We start from the raw sequence: 22539 nt of genomic DNA on the forward strand, positions 1-22539 counted from the left end.
AGCCGCGGGCGTGGGCAGCGCCCCGGAGGCGTTTCTGGGCCGTGTGGCGAGTACCACGGAACCCCCCAAGCTGCTGCCCACCGTGGGAGTGGGGCTGTGCAGAACAGGGGACCCCATCCCCCATGCACAGCAGGGCATGGGTCATAGAATCACAGAACCAAGCAGGGTGGCAGAGAGCTCCAAGCTCAGCCAGCCCAACCTAGCACCCAGCCCTGCCCAACCAACCACACCATGGCACTAAGTGCCCCAGCCAGGCTTGGCTGCAACACCTCCAGCCACAGCCACTCCACCACCTCCCTGGGCAGCCCATTCCAATGCCAATCACTCTCTCTGACAACAACTTCCTCCTCACATCCAGCCTAGACCTGCCCTGGCACAGCTTCAGGCTGTGTCCTCTTCTTCTGGCCCTGGCTGCCTGGCAGCAGAGCCCAACCCCACCTGGCTACAGCCTCCCTGCAGGCAGCTGCAGGCAGCAATGAGCTCTGCCCTGAGCCTCCTCTGCTGCAGGCTGCACCCCCCCAGCTCCCTCAGCCTCTCCTCACAGGGCTCTGCTCCAGGCCCCTCCCCAGCCTTGTTGCCCTTCTCCAAACACCTTCCAGCACCTCAGCATCTCCCTTGAATGCAGGAGCCCAGAACTGGACCCAGCACTCCAGGGGTGGCCTGAGCAGTGCTGAGCACAGGGGCACAAGAACCTCCCTTGTCCTGCTGCCCACACTGCTCCTGAGCCAGCCCAGGATGCCATTGGCTTTGCTGCCCACCTGGGCACTGCTGCCTCCTCTGCAGCTCCTCTCTCCCACCACCCCCAGCTCCCTCTCTGCCTGCCTGCTCTCAGCCACTCTGGCCCCAGCCTGTAGTGCTGCTTGGGGTTGTTGTGGCCAAAGTGCAGAACCCTGCCCTTGGCCTTATTCAGTCTCATCCCCTTGGCCTCTGCCCACCCATGCAGCCTGGCCAGGTCCCTCTGCAGGGCTCTGCTCCCCTCCAACAGCTCCACAGCTGCTCCTAGCTTGGTGTCATCTGCAAACTTCCTGATGCTGGACTCAATCCCCTGCTCCAGATCAGCAATAAAGACATTGAACAGGACTGTGTCCAGCACTGATCCTTGGGGAACACCACTGGTGCCAGCTGCCAGCTGGATGTGGCACCATTCACCACCACTCTCTGGGCTCTGCCATCCAGCCAGTTCTTGATCCAGCACAGAGTGAATCTGTCCAAACCATGAGCTGCCAGCTTGGCCAGGAGCTTCTTGTGGCAGACAGTGCCAAAGGCTTTGCTGAAGTCCAGGTAGACTCCATCCACAGCCTGCCCCACATTCACCAGGCAGGTAACCTGATCATAAAAGGAGCTCACATAAGGAGGTCACATAAGGGGAGGGGATTCAGGCTGGAAGGGAGCTGCAGAACACCCAAAATGCTTTAAACATTCAAGAAACACTTGAACTGTCAAACAAATACAGAGAGAAACCCTGCAGAACCCGGGGGCTGTTTGGCCAAAGGGATGTCTGGAGCTCAGGAGGAGACATCCCAACGCAGTCACTCCTCAGGCACTGCTGCTGCTGCTGTGCCCAGCAGAGCTCGCTGCTTTGCTCCAGCCTAGGAACCTGGCACATCAGAACCTTCCTTCCCGGGAGAAGGGCACTGCCAGGCACTTGTGCTCTGCCTGGGAAGCCTGGTGGCACCGTGCCACTGGTTTCCCAAAAGCTACCTGGGTGAGTTCCCCGCAGAGGGCTGCAGGGTTCAGCCAAGGCTTTGTGGATGCTGCCTGCTCCTGGCTCTTTTCCATGGCTCAGCCCAGCGTGCTGGTGGCAAAGGCACCAATGCCTTCATGCTCAGCAGGCTGAACAGAAGGGAGAGGCAATCCCAGGCTGGTTGCAGAGGCTTTAATCGCATCAAAGCTCATTAAAGCAGCCCATGCCCATGCTTGAGTCCCCACAGTCAGGTTGTTTAGCACTGAGATCATAGAATTGTTTCAGTTAGGAAAGCCCCCTAGGATCACCCAGTCCAACCATGCCCACTAAACCATATCCCCAGGTGCCATGCCCACAGGTTTCTTGAACCCCTCCAGGGATGGAGACTCCACCACCTCCCTGGGCAGCCTGTGCCAACCCCTGACTGCTCCTGCAGCCCAGAAATTGTTCCTAATCTCCAACCTAAACCTCCTGTGGCACAGCTTCAGGCTGTTTCCTCTTGTCCTATCGCTTCTTACTGGGGAGAAGAGACCAACCCCCATCTGGCTCCAAGCTCCTGAGGTACCTGTGAAAAACTCACTCTGCACCAGTTTGAGAGCAGAGTTATTGTCTGTTGGCTCAGGCACCAGGAGCAGAAGGTGGCACTCCAAGGAGGCAGCTCTCCTCCACTCCCTTGCCATGAGCAAACAGCCCTCGCTGCCTTTGCCATCAGATTCCCACCCATTGGCAGTGAAGAAAACAAATGTGAGCAGCACTCCACTGTCAAACACTGCAGAGGCCAAAATATGCAGCTTTTGGTTTCCTAGACACATGCTGGTAAAAGGTTAAGCTGCCTCAGTCCAAAGTCTGCCCTGCACATTCCACTCAGCTGCCTCCTCACAGGCTTAGATCCTGCTCAGTAGGTGGGTACAAGCCACAGCACCACAGGGGCAGCTGTGTTTGGGAAGCATCATCAGCACCAGTTGTGGCTCAGCCCCCAGGGCAGCTTGAGCAGCTCTGGCTACAGCTAATGCTGCTTCTCTGAAGGCAAATCCTCTATCCTTATCAGCTCATCTTCAGATGATTCCAACCATGGAGCTAGATGACAACCAAGAGAAGTGAAAGGAGGTTTGTAAACTCAGGAACCCAATGTTGCATCTCACAACATCTTTAAGTAGTCCTTTATCAGCACTTGCTGCACAGTCTCAGGGGACCAGAGAGGAGATAAAAACAGAGAAAGGAACCAAAATGTCTTTTGACTGCTGAGGGGTTTCCCCCAGAGCATGTTTTCTGACGTGGGAAGGAAGCTTTCAGCCCTGCTGGCCATTATTTAATTATCTACAGGCATTAACTGCCACCTTTTAAAAGGAGGTTCAGAGAATGCAGAGCTGGGCACAGAGGAGCCAGGTGAAGTTCAACAAGGACAAGGGCAGAGTCCTGCGTCTGGGGAGGAATAATGAACTCCACCAGGACAGGCTGGGAGGTGACTGCTGGAGAGCAGCCTCAAGGAGAGGGACCTGAGGGGTACTGGTGGCTAACCCATGGCACAGCAATGTGCCCTTGTGGCCAAGAGGCCAATGGGATCCTGGGGTGTATTAGGCAGAGTGTCCAGCAGATCAAGGGAGGTTCTCCTCCCCCTCTACTCTGCCCTGCTGAGACCTCATCTTGAATGCTGTGTTCAGTTTTGGGCTCCCCAGTTGAAGAGGGACAGGGATCTGCTTGAGAAGGTTCAGAGGAGGGCTAGGAGGATGATGAGGGGACTGGAGGGCATGGCTGATGAGGAGAGGCTGAGGGCCCTGGGGCTGCTTAGTCTGGAGAAGAAAAGACTCAGAGGGGATGTGATAAATGTTTATAAGTATCTGAGGGCTGCCAGGAGGGGGGGACAGGCTCTGCTCACTGCTCCCTGGGACAGGACAAGGAGCAATGGGTGTAAGTTGCAGCAAAAGAGATTCTACCTCAACACGAGGGGAAACTTCTTTACTGGAAGGGCCCCAGAGCCCTGGCACAGGCTGCCCAGAGAGGTTGTGGAGTCTCCTTCTGTGGAGCCTTTCCAGGCCTGTCTGGATGTGTTCCTCTGTGATCTGTGTTAGAGAGGAGTGTCCTGCTCTGGCAGGGGGGTTGGACTGGATGTTCTCCTTGGGTCCCTTCCAACCCCTAACATCCTGTGAGGCTGTGAATGTTTTCTGTTGCTCCCACCTCCACTTCAAAAAAGCCTGAGGGAGGCTGGGCAGGGAGGAGAAGGGAAGCAAAAGGTAAGAATATGCTCCCTGGAAGTCCAGAGTCAGTTTCTTCAGCATGTGCTGCTTTCTTTCCCTCTATGGAAAGCATCAGTCATTATTTCCATAGAGCACTTCGAGTTAACAAGTCCACTTTTCCATTGGGAATGCTCAAGCCAGGAGCAGAACAAAGTTCTGAAACTCCAGAGGCTCTTTTCCCATGGATTGAGCCTCCTCACCTCCTCCTGAGCTGTGCTGCAGATGGCTCAAGGGTGGTAACGCTCCATAGGTGAGCCAGGCTTGCAAACACACCACAAGCATTTCCCTCTGTCCATCCCAACCTCTTTCTCTCTTGCTCATCCCAACATCTCCCTTCCTCCACACCAAATGAGAACCCAAAGAGGGTTATAAAGAAAAGCCTTCTGCTCCCTCAGACTCTCCCTGCAGAGTCACACGTGGGAGGTGTGCCAACATCTCCTTGTGTGCACCTCAAACAGAGCTAAAGGCATTTGTTTGGGAAGGGGCCAGCACCTGGGCTCTGCACAGCTCAGGGAGCACTCCTGGAACCAGCTGCTTGCTCCAAGAGCTCCTGCAGCCTGTGTGCTGCTGACCAAGCTCCAGAACTGGTGCACACCACACCACTGCTTTCAGTTTCTCCTCGTCTGGCACCGAGCATCACTTACTTGCAAAGCAGCCCTGTTCCAACAGGTCCTAACTTGTAGTGGTCTTTCATCTTGAGGGGGTGATGAGGCTGAGGACAGAGCTCTCTAGGCATGTGGTGAGTGATGCACTGGATGGCTCCTGCCTGCATGCCCAATGGGTCTGAAGTTGGGCAACTGCAGCCTTAAGATGCTGCCATCTCCATCTGGTGATCCACAGCTCTGTTCTCAGCAGCTTGTTTCTTTCATGCAGCACTTCTAGCTTCAGGTGCTCATTTGAAACTGTATGAGGACCTAGTGGGAAGTGTCCCTGACTGTGGCAGGGGGCTTGGAACTAGATGGTCTTTAAGGCCCCTTCCAACTCAAACCATTCCATGACTTATATACAGATACAGCTTCATGAGGGAACATTTCACAAGCCACGTGAACACAAACCTGCTGTTTCAACACAAAACAGACTCAGGTGGGGTCCAAACATGTTTTGCAAGGCAAACAGCAGAGCTCCATCTCCAAGCACAACTCCAGGTCCTTCCCTGGCTTTGTCTCCACTTGCCAGCAGCCAGATCCAACAGCACACCCCAAAAATCCCACATTGCCTCAGCACTCAGTTAGGACACAGTGCCCAGGCTGACCCCAAAAACACAGCACCAGGCTGCTGTGGAAGAAAGGCAGCACACAAAAGTCTCCTCCTCTCCATCCAGAGGACTTCAGGGCCTTACAGTTGGAGTAACTCCCCCCAAGGAGCAAAGTGTCTTTTTTTTGCAGGGGGATGATAAACTTCCCACTTTGTGGAACTCTCACTTTGTTCCTCTTTCCCTGCCGTGGGTTTGCAACACAACGTGGGCTTGTTCCTGTCTTAGACAACATCACAAGGGGGGAAAATATAGGACAGACAAAAGGGTGGAAGAAAAATCAAGCAAGCAGCAAGGCAGGGCTTGGGAAAAAAAAAACCCTCATGTGTAAAGACCTCACACACAAAAGCATTTTAAAGAGGCAGCAGAGGAAGGGGGGAGGGGGAAAAGTCACACACACACATTCCAGTTGGAATTTAAGGTGAAGGTTAATCAGATGCTGGCACCTAGAAAGAGATCTTGCAGGTTCTGAGGCAAGGACAAAGTCAGTTCTAGGGAAACACAGGGCAGAGATTTCTGAAGGCACTGAGTTATCACAAAGGAGAAGTCTTACTGCAAGGTTCTGACTTGGCCATCACCTCCCTGGTGGTTGGCTTGAGAGAGTGACAAGAGAGAGCAGGGAGGGCCAGAAAATTGGGCAACAGCTAATGAGAGCCCAACAAGGCCTTGCTCCTGAGCACAGAGCTGCTACTCTGGTGCAGCTCCAAGCCTGCATGAGGTCTGAGAATCTAAAAGGAGTGAAATAAGCAGCTTGGAGAGGTTTGATGCCTCATTAGCAGGAGGCTGTGCTCTCAGGGGGATAGTTTGTCTCTAGATCAAGCAAAGGTTGGACTGGATGCATAGGTTGGACTGGATGGTCTTGGAGGTCTTTTCCAAGCTGGTTGATTCTGTGATTTTATGACTCTGAAATTTGGCTGGTTGGGAAATTTTCCAACCAAAATCCAGGCATTGCTCTCTCTCTTTTTACTTCCCTTTGAGATGCTTTCAGGAATCATAGAATCAGGCAGGCTGGAAGAGAGCTCCAAGCTCAGCCAGCCCAACCTAGCACCCAGCCCTGCCCAACCAACCAGACCATGGCACTAAGTGCCCCAGCCAGGCTTGGCTGCAACACCTCCAGCCACAGCCACTCCACCACCTCCCTGGGCAGCCCATTCCAATGCCAATCACTCTCTCTGGCAAGAACTGCAGTGCCCAGATCAGACACCAGCTGTTAACACTCAAAGGGATGCCCCAGAGGAAGCAGCAGGATGCTCCAGCTGCAGGAGAACTTCCCCACTCAGTGCATTGGGAGAAAGGGAATGGGAAAGGGAGTGGGAGAAAGGCTGCTCTCCACTGACTCAGGTAGGCTTGGAGGTGGTTTCAGATGCTTGTGGAAGTTAAGCCCTAAAGCTGTGCACCAGAGGATCTCTGCTCATTACACAACTGTTGCCAAACTAGTTCCTGGCTGGAATATCTACACAGCCCTTCTCCCCCAGTAAGCACACAATTCCTCTTGGGAAGTTTCCACATCCTGAATAAAGATTCCTGAATAAAAGCCCTCCTCAGTTCTCCTGCTGGCCTGACTCACCAGCAGCACCACAACTGGTGCTGAGAGGGCAAAGTCAGAGTGCATGGTGACCATTTCAGTGGCACCCAGAACCTCGCTTCAGAGCCTGCTGCCTGGGCAGACAGCCCCAGCTGGGAAGCAGAAGAGGTGAGGAGGAGACTGAAGCACCCTCGGCTCTCTTAACAAGGAGCTGTGAAGCTGCACCCGAGGAGAAATTGGTGCAGCTGAGAGAGAAAAAGCAACATTCCCCAAAGCAAGCACAGAGCCAGGGATGGCAAATCCTATCCCTGATCCCCACCTCCACTCTCACCACAGATATGCTGAGCCAAAAAAGGCTTTTCCAGGGAAGCAGAGAAGGATAAGCCCTTGCTGTGCCACTGCCCAGTTGCTGCTTCAAACCACGTGAAGGAGTGATTGGCACTGGAATGGGCTGCCCAGGGAGGTGGTGGAGTGGCCGTGGCTGGAGGTGTTGAAGCCAAGCCTGGCTGGGGCACTTAGTGCCATGGTGTGGTTGGTTGGGCAGGGCTGGGTGCTAGGTTGGGCTGGCTGAGCTTGGAGCTCTCTTCCAACCTGCTTGATTCTGGCCACACCACCAGCACCCCCCACCCTCCAGGGCTTCAGCCAGGGAATTTATCACATCAAGTGGGAACCTTCCCCCCACTCCCCCAAAATAAATCAGAAAGCAAAATGCTTTACCTGCACAGGCAGCAGAGAGCAGCTCCTAGGAAAGGTGCATCCCTGCAAGCAACCTGTCCAAAGTCCATCCTAAAAGCAAGCATCCAACCTGAGGTGAGGATCACTGAGCCCCACAGGACCACCATCAGCTTTTTCCAGACACAGAGATGTTCTCTCCTGCCCCAGCCATCCTGGGAGTGAGTTTGTGCCTCGTCCAAAAGCTGATTATGGAGCAGGAAGTCATCCAGCTGTTGTAATTTAGCTCTGCTGGTCGTTAAGCTTTGCTGTGCCCTTAACCCTTCAGTTCCCAGAGCTCTGGGGAGCTGCCCCTGAGCCTGCTCAGCTGCTGACAGCAAGCAGAGGGGTGCAGAGCATCAGGTGTGAGCTCCTGCACCTGATGCCCATGGTCTAGCCCACCTCTTTGCAAGGCAATGATGAGTTCTATGCTTAGCTGGAGCTTCAGAAGGGCTTGAAACACATCCCAGGGCATATGCAAACCAGCAAGGGGCTCCTGGCCCTTTGGCTTCCAGACTTGGGCCCAAGAAGTGCTGCTGAGCCACCCAAGGGTTAATACCTTGCTGACAAATCTGCAGACCTTCTCCACCAGGCTCCCACCACCAGCTCCCGGGGCCAGAGTCTGCCCCAGCTGGTGGCTGGCATCAGAATGCTCAACCAACCCTCTTGGCTCCTCCAAATGTTTGCCTGTTTTCCAGCTTGTGTGGTCCCATGCCCACAAAAACCCTTTCTTATTGTTCTGAGAGAACTTCAGGCTCCAGATTTGGGTTTTTTCCCTGCCCCAAGCCAGTTTCCTGCTGCTAAAACCACCAGAAACTACACCAAGAACTACATTTGCTGGACCCTGGAGGGGAGAATCATTAATCAAAATCCACTTCTGATGTTCATAGGATCACAGAATCAGTCAGGGTTGAAAGGGACCACAAGGATCAGCCAGTTCCAACCCCTCTGCCATGGCCAGGGACACCTCACACTAGATCAGGCTATCTGGAACCTCATCCAGCCTGACATTAAACACCTCCAAGGATGAGGCTTCCATCACCTCCCTGGGCAGCCCATTCCAATGCCAATCACTCTCTCTGCCAACAACTTCCTCCTCACATCCAGCCTAGACCTGCCCTGGCACAGCTTGAGGCTGTGTCCCCTTCTTCTGGCCCTGGCTGCCTGGCAGCAGAGCCCAACCCCACCTGGCTACAGCCTCCCTGCAGGCAGCTGCAGGCAGCAATGAGCTCTGCCCTGAGCCTCCTCTGCTGCAGGCTGCACCCCCCCAGCTCCCTCAGCCTCTCCTCACAGGGCTGTGCTCCAGGCCCCTCCCCAGCCTTGCTGCCCTTCTCCAAACACCTTCCAGCACCTCAGCATCTCTCTGCAATGGAGGAGCCCAGAACTGGACACAGCACTGCAGGGGTGTCCTGAGCAGTGCTGAGCACAGGGGCACAAGAACCTCCCTTGTCCTGCTGGCCACAGTCTTCCTTAATGTTCAACAGCCTCTTGGATCAATGAGGCTTCAGGTGCCAATGTTGGTGTTGTGTTGCTGGACAGGAGCCAGGCAGCAGCAGGGATGGGCAGTGGGACAATCTGGCTCTGGGGCTGCCAACCACCCCCTGACCCTACAGAAGCTCTACCAAGAGGTGTGCACCAGTGCTGGTTTGCCATGCAGGCCTAGATGGTGCTAATCATCAACTGACAAGGTTGTGGCAGGGAATCTGCTGTGGCTTGGGCTCAGAGCAGCTTCCCACCCTGCTCACAACCCAGGCAGACACAGTGCCCCTCCTAGAGTTACCACCCAGGATGTGCTTCCCTGGGAGATCCTCATTTCACAGAGCTCCCAAAGATGCTGCAGGATGGAGTATTACAAGTCACAGAAGGAGCCCCATAACCACCAGAAGCTTTTCCTGAAGCTAAAGGAGCACCTTCAAGAAGGTGGAGAAGTCACTCAGTTCCCCTCCTTAATCATAGAATCAACCAGGTTGGAAGAGACCTCCAAGATCATCCAGTCCAACCTAGCACCCAGCCCTATCCAGTCAACTAGACCATGGCACTAAGTGTTCTTTCCTGCCCAAGCTGCCAATGAGTTTGCACCTCTCAACCCTTTTTGCACTCAGCTTTTCAGCTCTCCAGGTTCCCTCTGCAGAGAGCAGCTCTGCCTCTGCTGTGCTGGTTGCTGCTGCTCCCCAGAAGCCCCAAATCTCTGCTGGTTTCAAAGCCTTCTTGTTTCAGGCTATAACACAAGAGCTTGCTCGCAGGGATGCACCTTTCCTAGGAGCTGCTCTCTGCTGCCTGTGCAGGTAAAGCATTTTGCTTTCTGGTTTATTTTTTGGAGGGAGGGAGGGGAAAGGTTCCCAGTTGATGTGATAAACACAAGAGCCTAGACCTCCCCTGGCACTACTTGAGACTGTGTCCCCTCATTCTGTTGCTGCTTGCCTGGGAGAAGAGCCCTGGATGTGCCCCTGAGCAGATGCTGTGGTTGGAAGGGTCCCTGCTGACTGCAAATGGGCTTGACCGAGACGACCTTCGGAAGGCTCCTTCCCATTCTGATGCACTCTCTGATCCTGAGATCTTCCTAGAGGTGCTTTAAACCAAAGTGGTCCTCATCTCACGTTGGAGGATGAGCAGCCAGCACGAGCTGCACGTGGGCTGCAGCTCAGGGGACGTCAGTGCTGGCAGAGGCTGCTGGAGATGGAGGCCTCCTGCACCATGCGCGGGGCTAAATCCGGAGCCACAGCTGCAAATTTAGCAGCAGCTCCTGAATTCCTCTTTGTGCTCTCCCACGTCCTGCCCTGCTACACCTCCTGTCTGCTTGCCTTTGGGTTCTTAAAAAGCACTGCTTAGCAACCTGACAGCTTTGCACTTGAGGCACAAAGGCAACCAGTTCCTCCCAGCCCTGCTCCGACAACAGGGATGCAAGAGAATCATGGAATCAGTCATAGAATGGTTTAGGTTGGAAGGGAGCTCAAAGCTCAGCCAGTTCTGACCTCCCTGCTATAGGTAAGGACACCTCTCACTAGGACAGGTCACTCAAGGCCTCATCCAGCCTGGTCCTGAACACCTCCAGGGAGGTTGTGGAGCACAGAAGCACCCAATGTGATCTTTGATCACATTGGGTGCTTCTGTGCTCCACAACCTCCCTGGGCAACCTGTGCCAGGGTCTCACCACTCTCAACCTGTGCCAGGGTCTCACCACCCTCAACCTGTGCCAGGGTCTCCACCTTCCCTGCAAGCAACTTCTTCCTAACATCCACTTTCAATCTCCCCTCTGCCACTTCAAACCCATTCCTCCTCCTCCTCCTCATCATCCTCCTCTCATCACAAGACCTTGTCAATAGTCCTTTCCCAGCCCTTCTGTAGACTCCCTTTGGATCCTGGAAGGCTACTGCAAGGTCTCCTGGAAGCCTTCTCTTCTCCAGGCTGAAGAACCTCAACTCTCTCAGCCTGTCCTCATAGCAGAGGTGCCATGGCAGGTAGGCAGCTCCATTCCCTTAATAGCACTGTCAGAGGGGGAGCCAGGGTTATAACCCAGCAGCCTGGGTGGCATGAGGACACCTTGTGTCACCTCTGGCAGCTCCAGTATGGGTTTGGCTGAGGGAAGACAGAAGGGTCCTGATCCCCTCCTGATGCCACAAACTCAGAGCACTGCATCCAGGGCTGGTGTCCCCAGGACAAGGAGGACATAGAAGTGATGGAGAAAGTCCAGAGGAAGCCATGAAAGTGATCAGGGAGCTGGAGAACCTCCCTTGTGGGGACAGGCTGAGTGAGCTGGGGAAGAGAAAGGTTCAGGGAGACCTTAGAGCAGCCTTCCAGTTCCTGAAGGAGTCTACTGGAGAGGGACTCTTGACCAGGAAGGGTTTGTAGAGCTAGGATGAGAAGCAATGGCTTTGAGCTTGAGGAGGGCAGATTTAGACTGGAGGTTAGGAAGAAATTCTTTCCTGTGAGGGTGGGGAGAGACTGGCACAGGTTGCCCAGGGAGACTGTGGATGCCTCATCCCTGGAGGTGTTCAAGGCCAGGTTGGATGATGCCTTGAGCAACCTAAGCCGGTGGCAGTTGTCCCTGCCTGTGGTAGAAGGGTTGGAACTGGATGATCTTTCAGGTCCCTTCCAACCATTCTGTGATGCTGTGATCTCATCTCTACTTCCACAGTGAATGTTTCTGCTGTGGAGAACCATCCTCACTGGAGCAAAGGACAGGTAATTCCTGAGCCTTCAGTAAACCTTTTCAACCATCCCTTCCAAGTCCCCAGGGGGAAGCAGGTGAGACTCTAACACACATTGCACCAGAGATACCTATCTGGGGTGGTTGATTTTATACACATCTCTCCTCTCTCCCTTTGTGGTTTGTTTAAAAGGGAGGGCAGAACCAACCAGGTGAGCTGCAAAGTCCCTGCTGCCAGTGCTCCCATCCCCATCCTCCATGGCAGAGCCACCCCAGCACGGACTCTGCAGGAGCTGCTCAGTAGATAAGCTGCAGGAGAAGAGAGAAGGGCCTTGGACTAGTGATGAGGCAAAGCTGCTCTTGCTTCACACTTGGGAAACACACAGTCTGCCTGGTTGCCTTGGGCTGAGAGCAGGAGGAGGCAGGATGGGGCAGGTCCTAACTGAGCAGGGAGTGCTGTGAAAGAGTCTGGAGAGAAGGGAAGGAGTGGACAGATAAAAGGAGGAGATGGGCATGAGTCATGCTGGTGTATGGCCTCCAAAGAGAGCCCTGGAGCAAAGAGGGTATGAAGTAAATTCCTAGGCAGGCAAAAAATGCACTAAACCAAAGGACATCCCAAAATAGGCTGCTGCATACCTGCTGCCTCTGGCTCACCGTTCAGGCTCTGGCACTGCTCAGGCCGGGGCTGTGCTTCCTGCTGGCGTCTGGTCACGCTTGGCCATGCCAGGGCAGAGGTGGGAGCACTCCTGCTGTGTTGGAAGGGCACTGACTGCCTGAGGCAGGCCCAGATCTGCAGCTCATTGCTGCCAAAGCTGCCTGGGCAGAGAGCTCTCTCCAGAGTCAAGGAGAGGGCTGCAGGTCTGACACATGTCCACTTGCACACACACAGAGGAAAGAATCCTTGCTGCAGGCAGCTGCTTTCTGCTCAGCTTATCCACTCCTAGCCACTGATGAGCTAAGAATGAAGGAGTTGAAGCTGGGATCCAGAAACCAGCCCTCCCAGTGGGTCTGGAATAGAGCAGTGTGGCTGCAGCTCTTCCTGTGGCAAGCCTTCCCCTGCTGCCTGGGGCTTAGGGCAGCAAAGCAGTGCAGGTGTTCTCCAGGAAACACACATCCCAGGCTCGCCAGCTCTTTGGAAACCCACCAGCAGCTCTGTTCTCTGTGCCTCAGGCTGCAGCCTTGCAGCTGGGTCAGCCTCAAGTGGATTCCCCAGGATGCTGTGGCTGGAAGCTGGCCAGTCTGGAGCCTTCCTTCAGCTGCTGGCCTGCATGTTTTCCTAGTGAAGAATTCAAGCCCCAAGCCAGCTTGAGGGACAGTTCTCCCCTCCAGAAACATCATTTTTGCATGCTGAAGTTTCCACTTTGGAGAATGTTTTTGTTGTGTGCAGGGGCCAGAGGCACAGGAGAGGCAAATCTCTCTCTTTGGTCCTTGTGGAGCAACACACAGCACCAGATCCTGGGCAGGGCCAAGGGACAGCAAACAGCAGGAGAAACAATTTCATCGTGGGGACCCTCAGCATGCCAGAGGAGCTCTGTGGTGGGAAGTGCCCTAACCCATCCCTCTCCTGTCTCCACAGCAGCAGCAGCTCCTGCAGGGGCAGCACAAGTGTCCCCAGATATTCCAGATCAAGAATGAAGCAGGGGTTTTCAGCTGCCCTGCTCCTTCTTTTCCTGAAGGCACACTGTGAGAGCTTCTCAGCCAAGCTGGAGAGAAGCTGTGGTCACTGCTGAGGAAGAAGCAGGCACCACCAGCAGCAAACATCTCCAGTCACACAATGCTGTCACTAGGTTAGATTGCCCTACAAGCTTGTGCTTCTCACACAGAAGTTGGGTGTCTCATCCCAAGATGGTTGGGACCAACCCTTAGAGCAGGACACCACATCCATGGCTTTTTCCTTCCCTAGATTCATCACATAGAAAGGGTTGCAGGCACCCAAGGACAACCTCTCTGTTGTACAAACATGCCCTCCACAGGGCAGGGAAAAGAGCTTTGAGCTCATTTCCTTGTCCTTGTTTTGGGTACAACCCAACAACTCCTCACCCCAAAGCCAGCTCCAGGGCAGTTTGAGACCAATGTGTGAAGCCTCACTCTTGGAAGAGCAGCGAGGTGGCAGCAGGAGGGCAGGAGCACACCGGAGGTGGCACTAAATATCAGCTTCAGGCAGGCTGGCAGAGGCAGGCAGGAAGGGCAGGCTGCCCACCTCCAGCTCCTGACGCTCATTCTGTGTTTGTGCAAGCACCTCATTCCCTCCCAGCTGTTTGCAAAGGCTCAGGAGGTTGGCACAGTGGTGAGGAGTTGGCCTTTCATTAACCACAAGTCAAACACAAGAAGGACGTCAGCAACCTGAGAGCTGCACACTCACCCTGAGCAGCTCTTCTGCTGGTCCATCTTGGCACCTCTCCATAGTGCCCTTCTCTCCTCCCAGCATGGAGAGCAGGATTTTGCCTTTCTCCTGACCCCCTTTTCCACACATATCACTGGGTGAGCTCAGTGGATGCACTTCTCATCCTTCTCCAACTGTAGCCACAATATCACACCTCCCAAGGACACCAGCCAGGTGGAAAAGCACAGCACAGCAAAGCAGTTATGGACAAGACCAGAACCAGCTCAGCCACGCTGGGAAACGTGTCCCAAGCATGTTTTCAGCCACTGCAGCTCTGCACAACACAGCACAACCTACCTCCCATCACCATCCCTCTGTCCCACTCACCCAGCCCATTCGTCCACTCACCCACACATCCATCCATCCATCCATTCACTCATCCATCCATCCATCCATCCATCCCACTCACCCACCCATCCATCCATCTACTCACCCATCCATCCACCCACCCAACCATCCATCCCACTCACCCATCCATCCACTCACCCATCCCTACCCACCCCACTCACTCACCCACCCATCCCACTCACCCACCCACCCCACTCACTCACTCACTCACCCATCCATCCACTCACCCATCCATCCATCCATCCATCCATCCATCCATCCAACTCACTCACTCACTCACTCATCCATCCATCTCTCTCACCCATCCATCCATCCACTCATTCTGCCTGGAGCTACCCTGCCAGGTGGGCTCCTGCACATGTGTTTCTGAGTGAGTCCAGCCAGGACAAATCCTCTTGGGCTGTCTCCAAAATGCTGCTGGGCTGCTTGAGATGCTGGACTGCAACAGCCCAGGGGATGCAGAGCTGTAGGTCAGTTCTTACCTATCACACTGCAGCAGGCAGGTGACACCTCCAAGCTCTGCTAAAGGACATTGTAAAAGTCATTCGACTGCATCCCCATCCCTACACTCACCCTGACTTAACTCAGGTTTGGTGTGTACAGTTCTGGACTGTGTACAGTTCTGGAGCCCCCAACACAAGCAGGACATGGAAGTGTTGGAGCCAGTCCAGAGGAGGCCACCAAGATGCTGAGAGGGCTGCAGCAGCTCTGCTCTGAGCACAGGCTGAGAGAGTTGGGGCTGTGCAGCCTGGAGAAGGCTTGGAGGAGACCTTGGAGTGGCCTTGCAGGATCTGAAAGGGCTCCAGGAGGGTTGGGGAGGGACTATTGACAAGGGCTTGTAATGAGAGGAGGAGGAGGAGGAATGGGTTTGAAGTGGCAGAGGGGAGATTGAAAGTGGATGTTAGGAAGAAGTTGTTTGCAGTGAGGGTGGTGAGAGACTGGCACAGGTTGAAGGTGGTGAGACCCTGGCACAGGTTGCCCAGGGAGGTTGTGGAGCACAGAAGCACAGATCAAAGATCACATTGGGTGCTTCTGTGCCCCACAACCTCCCTGGAGGTGTTCAGCACCAGGTTGGATGAGGTCTTGAGCAATTCCAATGGGAAGTGTCGCTGCCTGTAGTGGGGACGTTGGAACTGGCTGAGCTTTGAGCTCCCTTCCAACCCAAACCATTCTATGAGCCTATGATTCCATCACCTGTATTTAAGAGAGAGACAGCAGAACCAGAGACTCAGGTCACCCTTGGGCAGAGCTTCCCCCCTGGCTCTCCTGGAATGCCTTGGAGTCATCTCCCCTCTTGGTTAGCACAGTGCAATTTGCGGTGGTTCGCCTGATTTTGGAGCTTCCTGCCCTCAGCCTCGCGAGGGTGAGCAAGCAGCACTTAACTTCTGCTGCCACCCTGGTTGTAAGGTTGAGCTCTGTGGATCTTCATGTGCTTGGCCAAGTGGTCACTGCGGGCAAACTTCTTCTGGCAGGCAGCACACTGGTAGGGCTTGACACCGGAGTGGGAGCGCTTGTGGCGGGACAGCTCATCCGAGCGGGAGAACCTGCAGGAGAAGGGAAGCGTGGGGGAGCCAGCCTTTGCTGCCAGAGCACAGGCAGTGTGAGGACCTTGGCACATGGGAAGCTGAGGTCTGACTGCCACAGCCTCTTGGAATGACCATAGATGGGGTCATAGAATGGCTTATGTTGGAAGGGACCTCAGAGAGCAGCTATTTCAACCTCCCCACCGTGGGCAGGGCCAGTCTCTGCTAAACTCAGCTGCCCAAGGTCTCCATCCAGCATGGGCTCAAACACTTCCAGGGATGAGGTGTCCACAGTCTGTTCTCACACCTTGCAGAGATTCACCACCCCCAGGCAGAAGCCAGCACACACCTGAACTTGAGAATGACAGAATCATTTTGCTTGGAAAAGACCTTCCAGCTCATCAAGTCCAACCACCTCTAATTCTACCAAGTCTGGTGCTGATCTATGTCCCCCAGCACCACATCTACACAGCTTTTAAATCCCTCCAGGGATGGCAACTCCACTATCACAGAATCACAGAATCAGTCAGGGTTGGAAGGGACCACAAGGAGCAGCCAGTTCCAACTCCCCTGCCAAGCCCAAGTCCACCCTACCCTAGAGCAGGCTGCACACAGCCCCAGCCAGCCTGGCCTTAAACATCTTCAGGGATGGGGCCTCAACCCCCTCCCTGGGCAGCCTGTTCCAGGGCTTGAAAGCCCTTTTAGGGAAGAATTTTTTCCTTGTGTCCAGCCTGAACCCTGCCTGGGGCAACTTGAGGCCGTTTCCTCTTGTCCCATCACTTGTCACTAGGAAGAAGAGACCAAGTCCCACCTTAATCCAACCTCCTGTCAGGGAGTTGTAGAAAGCCTGAAGGTCTGCCCTGAGCCTCCTCTGCTGCAGGCTGCACCCCCCCAGCTCCCTCAGCCTCTCCTCACAGGGCTCTGCTCCAGGCCCCTCCCCAGCCTTGCTGCCCTTCTCCAAACACCTTCCAGCACCTCAACAGCTCTCTGCAATGGAGGAGCCCAGAACTGGACACAGCACTCCAGGGGTGGCCTGAGCAGTGCTGAGCACAGGGGCAGAGGAACCTCCCTTGTCCTGCTGCCCACACTGCTCCTGAGCCAGCCCAGGATGCCTTTGGCTCTGCTGCCTCCTCTGCAGCTCCTCTCTGCCAGCACCCCCAGGGCCCTCTCTGCCTGGCTGCTCTCACCCACTCTGGCCCCAGCCTGTAGTGCTGCTTGGAGTTGTTGTGGCCAAAGTGCAGAACCCTGCCCTTGTTCTTGTTCTATCTCATCCCATTGGCCTCTGCCCACCCATGCAACCTGGCCAGGTCCCTTTGCAGGGCTCTTCTACCTTCCACCAGCTCCACAGCTGCTCCTAGCTCTGCAGCTACTCCCTACCAGCACTCCCAGGTCTCTCTCTCCCTGGCCTGACCAGTGCTGAGTGCAGTGTGTCTGGGCAAGCAGAGGGAGATGCTTGGCAAGCAGAGGGAGATGCTTGGCAGGGTCAGAGAGCTGGGCAAGCAGAGGGAGATGCTTGGCAAGCAGAGGGAGGTGCTCGGCAGGGGCAGAGAGCTGGGCAAGCAAAGGGAGATGTTTGGCAAGCAGAGGGAGGTGCCCAGCAGGGGCAGAGAGCTGGGCAAGCAGAGGGAGATGTTTGGCAAGCAGAGGGAGGTGCCCAGCAGGGGCAGAGAGCTCGGCAAGCAGAGGGAGATGTTTGGCAAGCAGAGGGAGGTGCCCAGCAGGGGCAGAGAGCTGGGCAAGCAAAGGGAGATAGTTGGCAAGCAGAGGGGGGTGCCCAGCAGGGGCAGAGAGCTGGGCAAGCAGAGGGAGGTGCTTGGCAAGCAGAGGGAGGTGCCCAGCAGGGGCAGAGAGCTGCCTCACCTCCAGCCGCAGTCGGGCCAGGCGCAGGGGTAGGGCTTCTCTCCGGTGTGCCGCCGGCAGTGAGCCTTGAGGTGGGAGCTCTTGGTGTACATCTTGCCACAGCCTGGGTGCGGGCACCGATGGGCACGGAGAGGGGTCGGGGCAGTTTCACGGTGCTTGGGCTTTGCCTCCACCTCTTGCACCTCCTCCTGCCCCCCTGGTCTGGTGGCGACTGGCAGTGGGGCAATTCTGATGTACTTTTGGCCCACGATGGGCAGAGGGGGCTGGAGCTGAGGGAGAAGGGACAGGTTTTGGCCCTGCAGGCTGATAACCAGCTGGGTCACCCTGAGGCCACTCTGTGCCACTGGGTTGCTACTGTCCACCTGGAGAGGCTGGATTTGAAGGACAAGAGGGATGCTTCCAGTGGCTGCTGCCTGCTCACTGCCATCATCAGCTGTCCCACCGGGCTGAGAAACATCTTCTTGGAGGACCCTGGAGACAGGCTGTGGTTCAGTGCTGATTTCAGATTTGAGCTCATCCTCCTCCCCAGCTGGGTGAAGGACACTTGCTTCATCTTTAAGGAAGTCAGCTTCCTCCCTTAGGAACTCCTCAATCTCCTCTAGGGTGGGAATGAAGTCCTGGGAGAGGCTGCTGCAGAAGTCAGGCAGCCTGAGGTGAGCCTCACAGAGAGTGACTTGGGCTGTTGTGTCTTCCCCCTGTGCCCTAGACAAGGGGAGGGGGGTGACTTCAGAGGAACTGCTGCCTGCAAGGAGATAGTCAGAGCCTTCCTGGTGGCTGGATGCCCTTCCAGTGCCATGCCCTGGCAGATGGGATGGTGGCATGTCACACTGCAGAGCACCAGCAAAGCTCTCTAGCAGGGAAGAGCTGGTCAAGGAGGGTGGCAGCTCCTGGCAACTCACAGAGACCATTTGTTGCTTCACGTCCTCTGCCCATACAAAACCCTTGGCTCAGCTGGATCAGAAAGCTCTGGAAGAGCTCAGCTGGGCCTCCTGAGGCTGGGGAAGTCTTCATTCATCTGCAAGAGGACACCACCAAGGTTATTTCCAATTTAAAAAGCAAGAAAACTTCAAACTCTGACTAAAATGAGCTGTGGCTTAGAAAGGAAGCATCAAAACCAGGCAGTGACCTTTTAAAAAGTCTTCTGCTCAGCCCCCCCCCCAATTCTAACCATTTCCTATGCAAGCCACCAACAGGCTGCAAAAAGCTGGGTTCATAGAATCCTAGAATGTCAGGTTCCTCCCTGGGGAAGAGAAGAGTGAAGCATTCTGTTGAACTAACAGCACAAGGAAAAGCACAACCAGAGTGCAGGAAGGTTTGATTGCTAAGCTGCTGTCCTGAGACTAAGGAGATCTGAGCAAGGTCTCCTGTTGTGCTGCAGCCTTCTTGAGGAACCTTGTGTCAGCTCTGGTCCTCAGTTTCCCATCCAAGTGGAGGCAACATAGAATCAAGCAGGTTGGAAGAGAGCTCCAAGCTCAGCCAGCCCAACCTAGCACCCAGCCCTGCCCAACCAACCACACCATGGCACTAAGTGCCCCAGGCAGGCTTGGCTTCAACACCTCCAGCCACAGCCACTCCACCACCTCCCTGGGCAGCCCATTCCAGTGCCAATCACTCTCTCTGCCAACAACTTCCTCCTAACATCCAGCCTAGACCTGCCCTGGCACAGCTTGAGGCTGTGTCCCCTTCTTCTGTTGCTGGCTGCCTGGCAGCAGAACCCAACCCCACCTGGCTACAGCCTCCCTGCAGGCAGCTGCAGACAGCAATGAGCTCTGCCCTGAGCCTCCTCTGCTGCAGGCTGCCCCCCCCCCAGCTCCCTCAGCCTCTCCTCACAGGGCTGTGCTCCAGGCCCCTCACAGTAACATCCTACCCCACAGAGGTGAAATGTGTGGCCTGGTGGTGTCCTCTCTAGCTGCCAGACATTGCAGATACCTGTGGCAGCTGTCAGTGCCTTGCCAGGCCAAGGCTGCTTTGCAGAAGGCACATCAACACTGCTGTCATCCTCAGATCAGCTGCTGCAGGAAAACAGGGACCTGGAGCTGGCCTTCAGGGAAGCACATTGCAAGATAAGGTCAGTGTCACTTTCCAGCTCCATTTTGCTATCCCTACTTGCCCAGATCCCAGAGAGGACTCTGTTGCTGTATGAAACCTGCAGATGTGCAGTTTGAGTGCAGGGAGAAAAAGTGATTTGCTCAAGGTCAGCCAACAAGCAGGAGCTGGGAACTCAGCCCAGGTTATGACTCTCCTCTCGTGACTAAACCCAAACCTGTAACCTCCTCAGAGCTGTGAATGCACTCAGGGTGGGTGGCTGCAAAACCCAGGCTCACCCAGCCTTTCAGGGCAACTGGAAGTTGTCTGAAGAGCAGGCCTGGTGTGGAGCAGCTGAGGGGACTGGGGGTGCTTAGTCTGGAGAAAAGGAGGCTGAGAGGAGACCTTTTGGCTTTCTACAGTTCCCTGAAAAGAAGTCAGAGCCAGAGCCAGGCTGGGGTTGGTCTCTTCTCCTGAGTAAGAAGTGATAGGACAAGAGGAAATGGCTTGAAATTGCACCAGGTTGGGTATTAGAGGAAAGTCCTTTACTGAAAGGGCTATCAAGCCCTGGAACAGGTTAGCCAGGGATGGGGCTGAATCCCCATCACTGGAGAGGTTTCAGAAAGGCAGAGATGTGATGCTGAGGGCCATGGTTTAGCCCCAGCCTTGGCAGAACCAGAGAATGGTTGGACTGGATGAGCTTAGAGGTCTTTTCCAACCAAAACCATTCCATGAGGCTATGATCCTAACTACAACATGCTAAATAAGCCAGATGTGAGCAGGGCCAGGTGTAGCAGATCTCTCAGCAACACCAGGATGCTCCACGCTTCCACCTGGCCAAGGACAAGTGAGTGTGGGCAAAGCCTGGCACAACTACTGCCCTCCAACCCCACCGCGGGAAGCAGAGCCAGGCACAGGCTGGAAGCCCCCAGCAGCTTCCCTCATCCCAGGGTGCTAGAGGAAGGAAAAAGCTCCCCCCTTGCCCCAAGCCACCTCTCTGCGCGGCATCCTCCCCAGGGAGCGCTGCAGAGCGGCTGTCTCCCTCCGTGCCCCCCGTACCCTCTTACCGGGCTCCGGTCCATGCTGGCAGCTCGCTTCCCGCAGCACGGAGGCGGATCCCGGACCGTTCTGCTCCGCCCCGGGCTCGGCTCCGGCCCCTTTGGCTGCCGGCACCGGGCACGGGCACGGCCAAGGGCATGCAGATCTGTCCCCGCTCTGACTGCTGGAGCTGGCCCATCAGGAGCCACTTCGGACCCTGCTGTCGTTTGCCAGCGTTTCCCTGTTCGTTTGTGCTGGAAGCAGCCCAAATTCCTCCAAGGCATCAGGAAAAATCAGGGGAGTCCTTGAAGGAGGCAGCTGGCATCCAGTTGGGAGCAGCTTTTCACCTCGGGCTTGGCAGGGTCCAGAGCTTCCAGGTGCTGCTGCTGTGATGAGGAGGTCCACGAGGTCCTCCTGGCCTCACCAGAGCTATGCAGGAAGCTTGTGGCTCCTTAAAGGACTACTTTTGCTCTAGGGCGACCTTGGAGCTGCACCTGGCAGCATGGGCTGAGCCCCACCGCACCCCAGGGAGGAGAAAAGCTGGCAGGGAGCATCCTCTGCCAGCAGCGGTGGCGTTCCAGGAGCACAGGGGCACTCTGTTCCGTGTGGCACCACAGGAGCCATGCATCTTGTGATGGATAAAAGCATGGGGGTAACAAACCCAACTGTTCTGGCCCCAGCACAGGGCAGACATGCTGGCCAGGCGGAGGAGCCATGGTTACCTCACCTCTCCCACCCTCCCTGCTTTGTTTGATGGTGCTGGCAGTAGTCTGGGGTTAAATATTTCCACGCAGAATGACAATTCTGACACCCTGAGAGGTAGCAGAAAGAGATCCTTGGCTGTAACCCGCTCAGAAGAGACTGGAGCATGCTCTTGTCTACCAGGTCAGCAAGCCCTGGGGAAGGCAAGAAAGTGAGAGCAGTTTCTTTGCTTTTAAGCCTGAACCCAAACTCCTGAACCGGAGTGAGGCTTCGTGTTGGAAACCCTCAAAGCGAACCACAGAACAAAGCCTGCCCTGACAATGAAGGTGCTGCGGTCACTCGGCAGAGGCAGCCCGCGGCTGCTCCCCTGACTCCGGGTGTCGCTTGCTCTGTGTCTCGATTTCACAGCCTTTTAACTTGAGTCATCACCCCCGAAGGGCTTTAAAGGCTGCGTGGATGTGGTGCTGAGGGAAGCGGCTTAGAGGTTTGGATTCGCCACCCCACGAAGCCCCTGAGGACAGGCACAGCTCTCTCTCTGGCTTCGCACAGCACCTGGCGGAGTCAGCGGGACGCGCACAGAGGAACTCGTTCAAGCCAGGGACGGGTAACAGGAGGCGACTCCGCACCTGCCGCTCCCCTCGGTGGGGGCAGAATCGGCCCCTCCGCAGCGCTCAGGTGCCGCCGAGGCGCAGGGTGAGGCTCGGTAACGACCCAGGACCCACCCGAGAGTCAGCGCCGGGCACCCTCCGCGCCCGCCCCGGCCCTAACCTAGCTACGGCCAGACCCCACCCATGGAGCCTGCCACGCCCCTAACCCCGCCCACCCACAGCCGACCCTGCCAATCAACTACCGACCCCGCCCCTACCCTCCGCTCCACCCCTCCCTAGTTGACCTCGCTCCATCTACCACCGAACCCGCCCTTAACCCCGCCCTTAACCCCGCCCAACCGCCCCGCCCAGCCTTATCCCCGCCCCCTTCAAATCAAGCCACGCCCAACACCAGGCCGCTCCAACCCGCCCCACCCAGCCGTTGCTCCGGCGCCACCCAGCGGCCGCTCAGCGCAATGACCACGTCCCATTTCCGCACCTTTAATTTCCTCCTTTCCAT

At 55.7% G+C, this 22539-nt stretch overlaps 2 protein-coding genes across 2 annotated transcripts in view; one reads left to right on the forward strand and one right to left on the reverse strand.

Annotated features, from left to right (window-relative positions):
• MFSD4A (major facilitator superfamily domain containing 4A) overlaps nt 1-22539 on the forward strand; it is a 98962-nt gene that overhangs the window by 73619 nt on the left and 2804 nt on the right. The window lies entirely within an intron of this gene.
• Nucleotides 15465-20845, reverse strand: LOC135191399 (Krueppel-like factor 15). The gene is made up of 4 exons (XM_064173661.1): nt 20760-20845; nt 19597-19708; nt 17668-18682; nt 15465-15828 (listed from the first exon to the last, which is right to left on the reverse strand). Exons 3-4 carry the CDS (start codon nt 18573-18575, stop codon nt 15663-15665), a joined length of 1074 nt encoding a protein of 357 aa, XP_064029731.1. The 5' UTR covers nt 18576-18682; nt 19597-19708; nt 20760-20845; the 3' UTR covers nt 15465-15662.

This window comes from Pogoniulus pusillus, chromosome 39 (assembly GCF_015220805.1).
Source record: "Pogoniulus pusillus isolate bPogPus1 chromosome 39, bPogPus1.pri, whole genome shotgun sequence".
NCBI classification, from domain to species: domain Eukaryota; kingdom Metazoa; phylum Chordata; class Aves; order Piciformes; family Lybiidae; genus Pogoniulus; species Pogoniulus pusillus.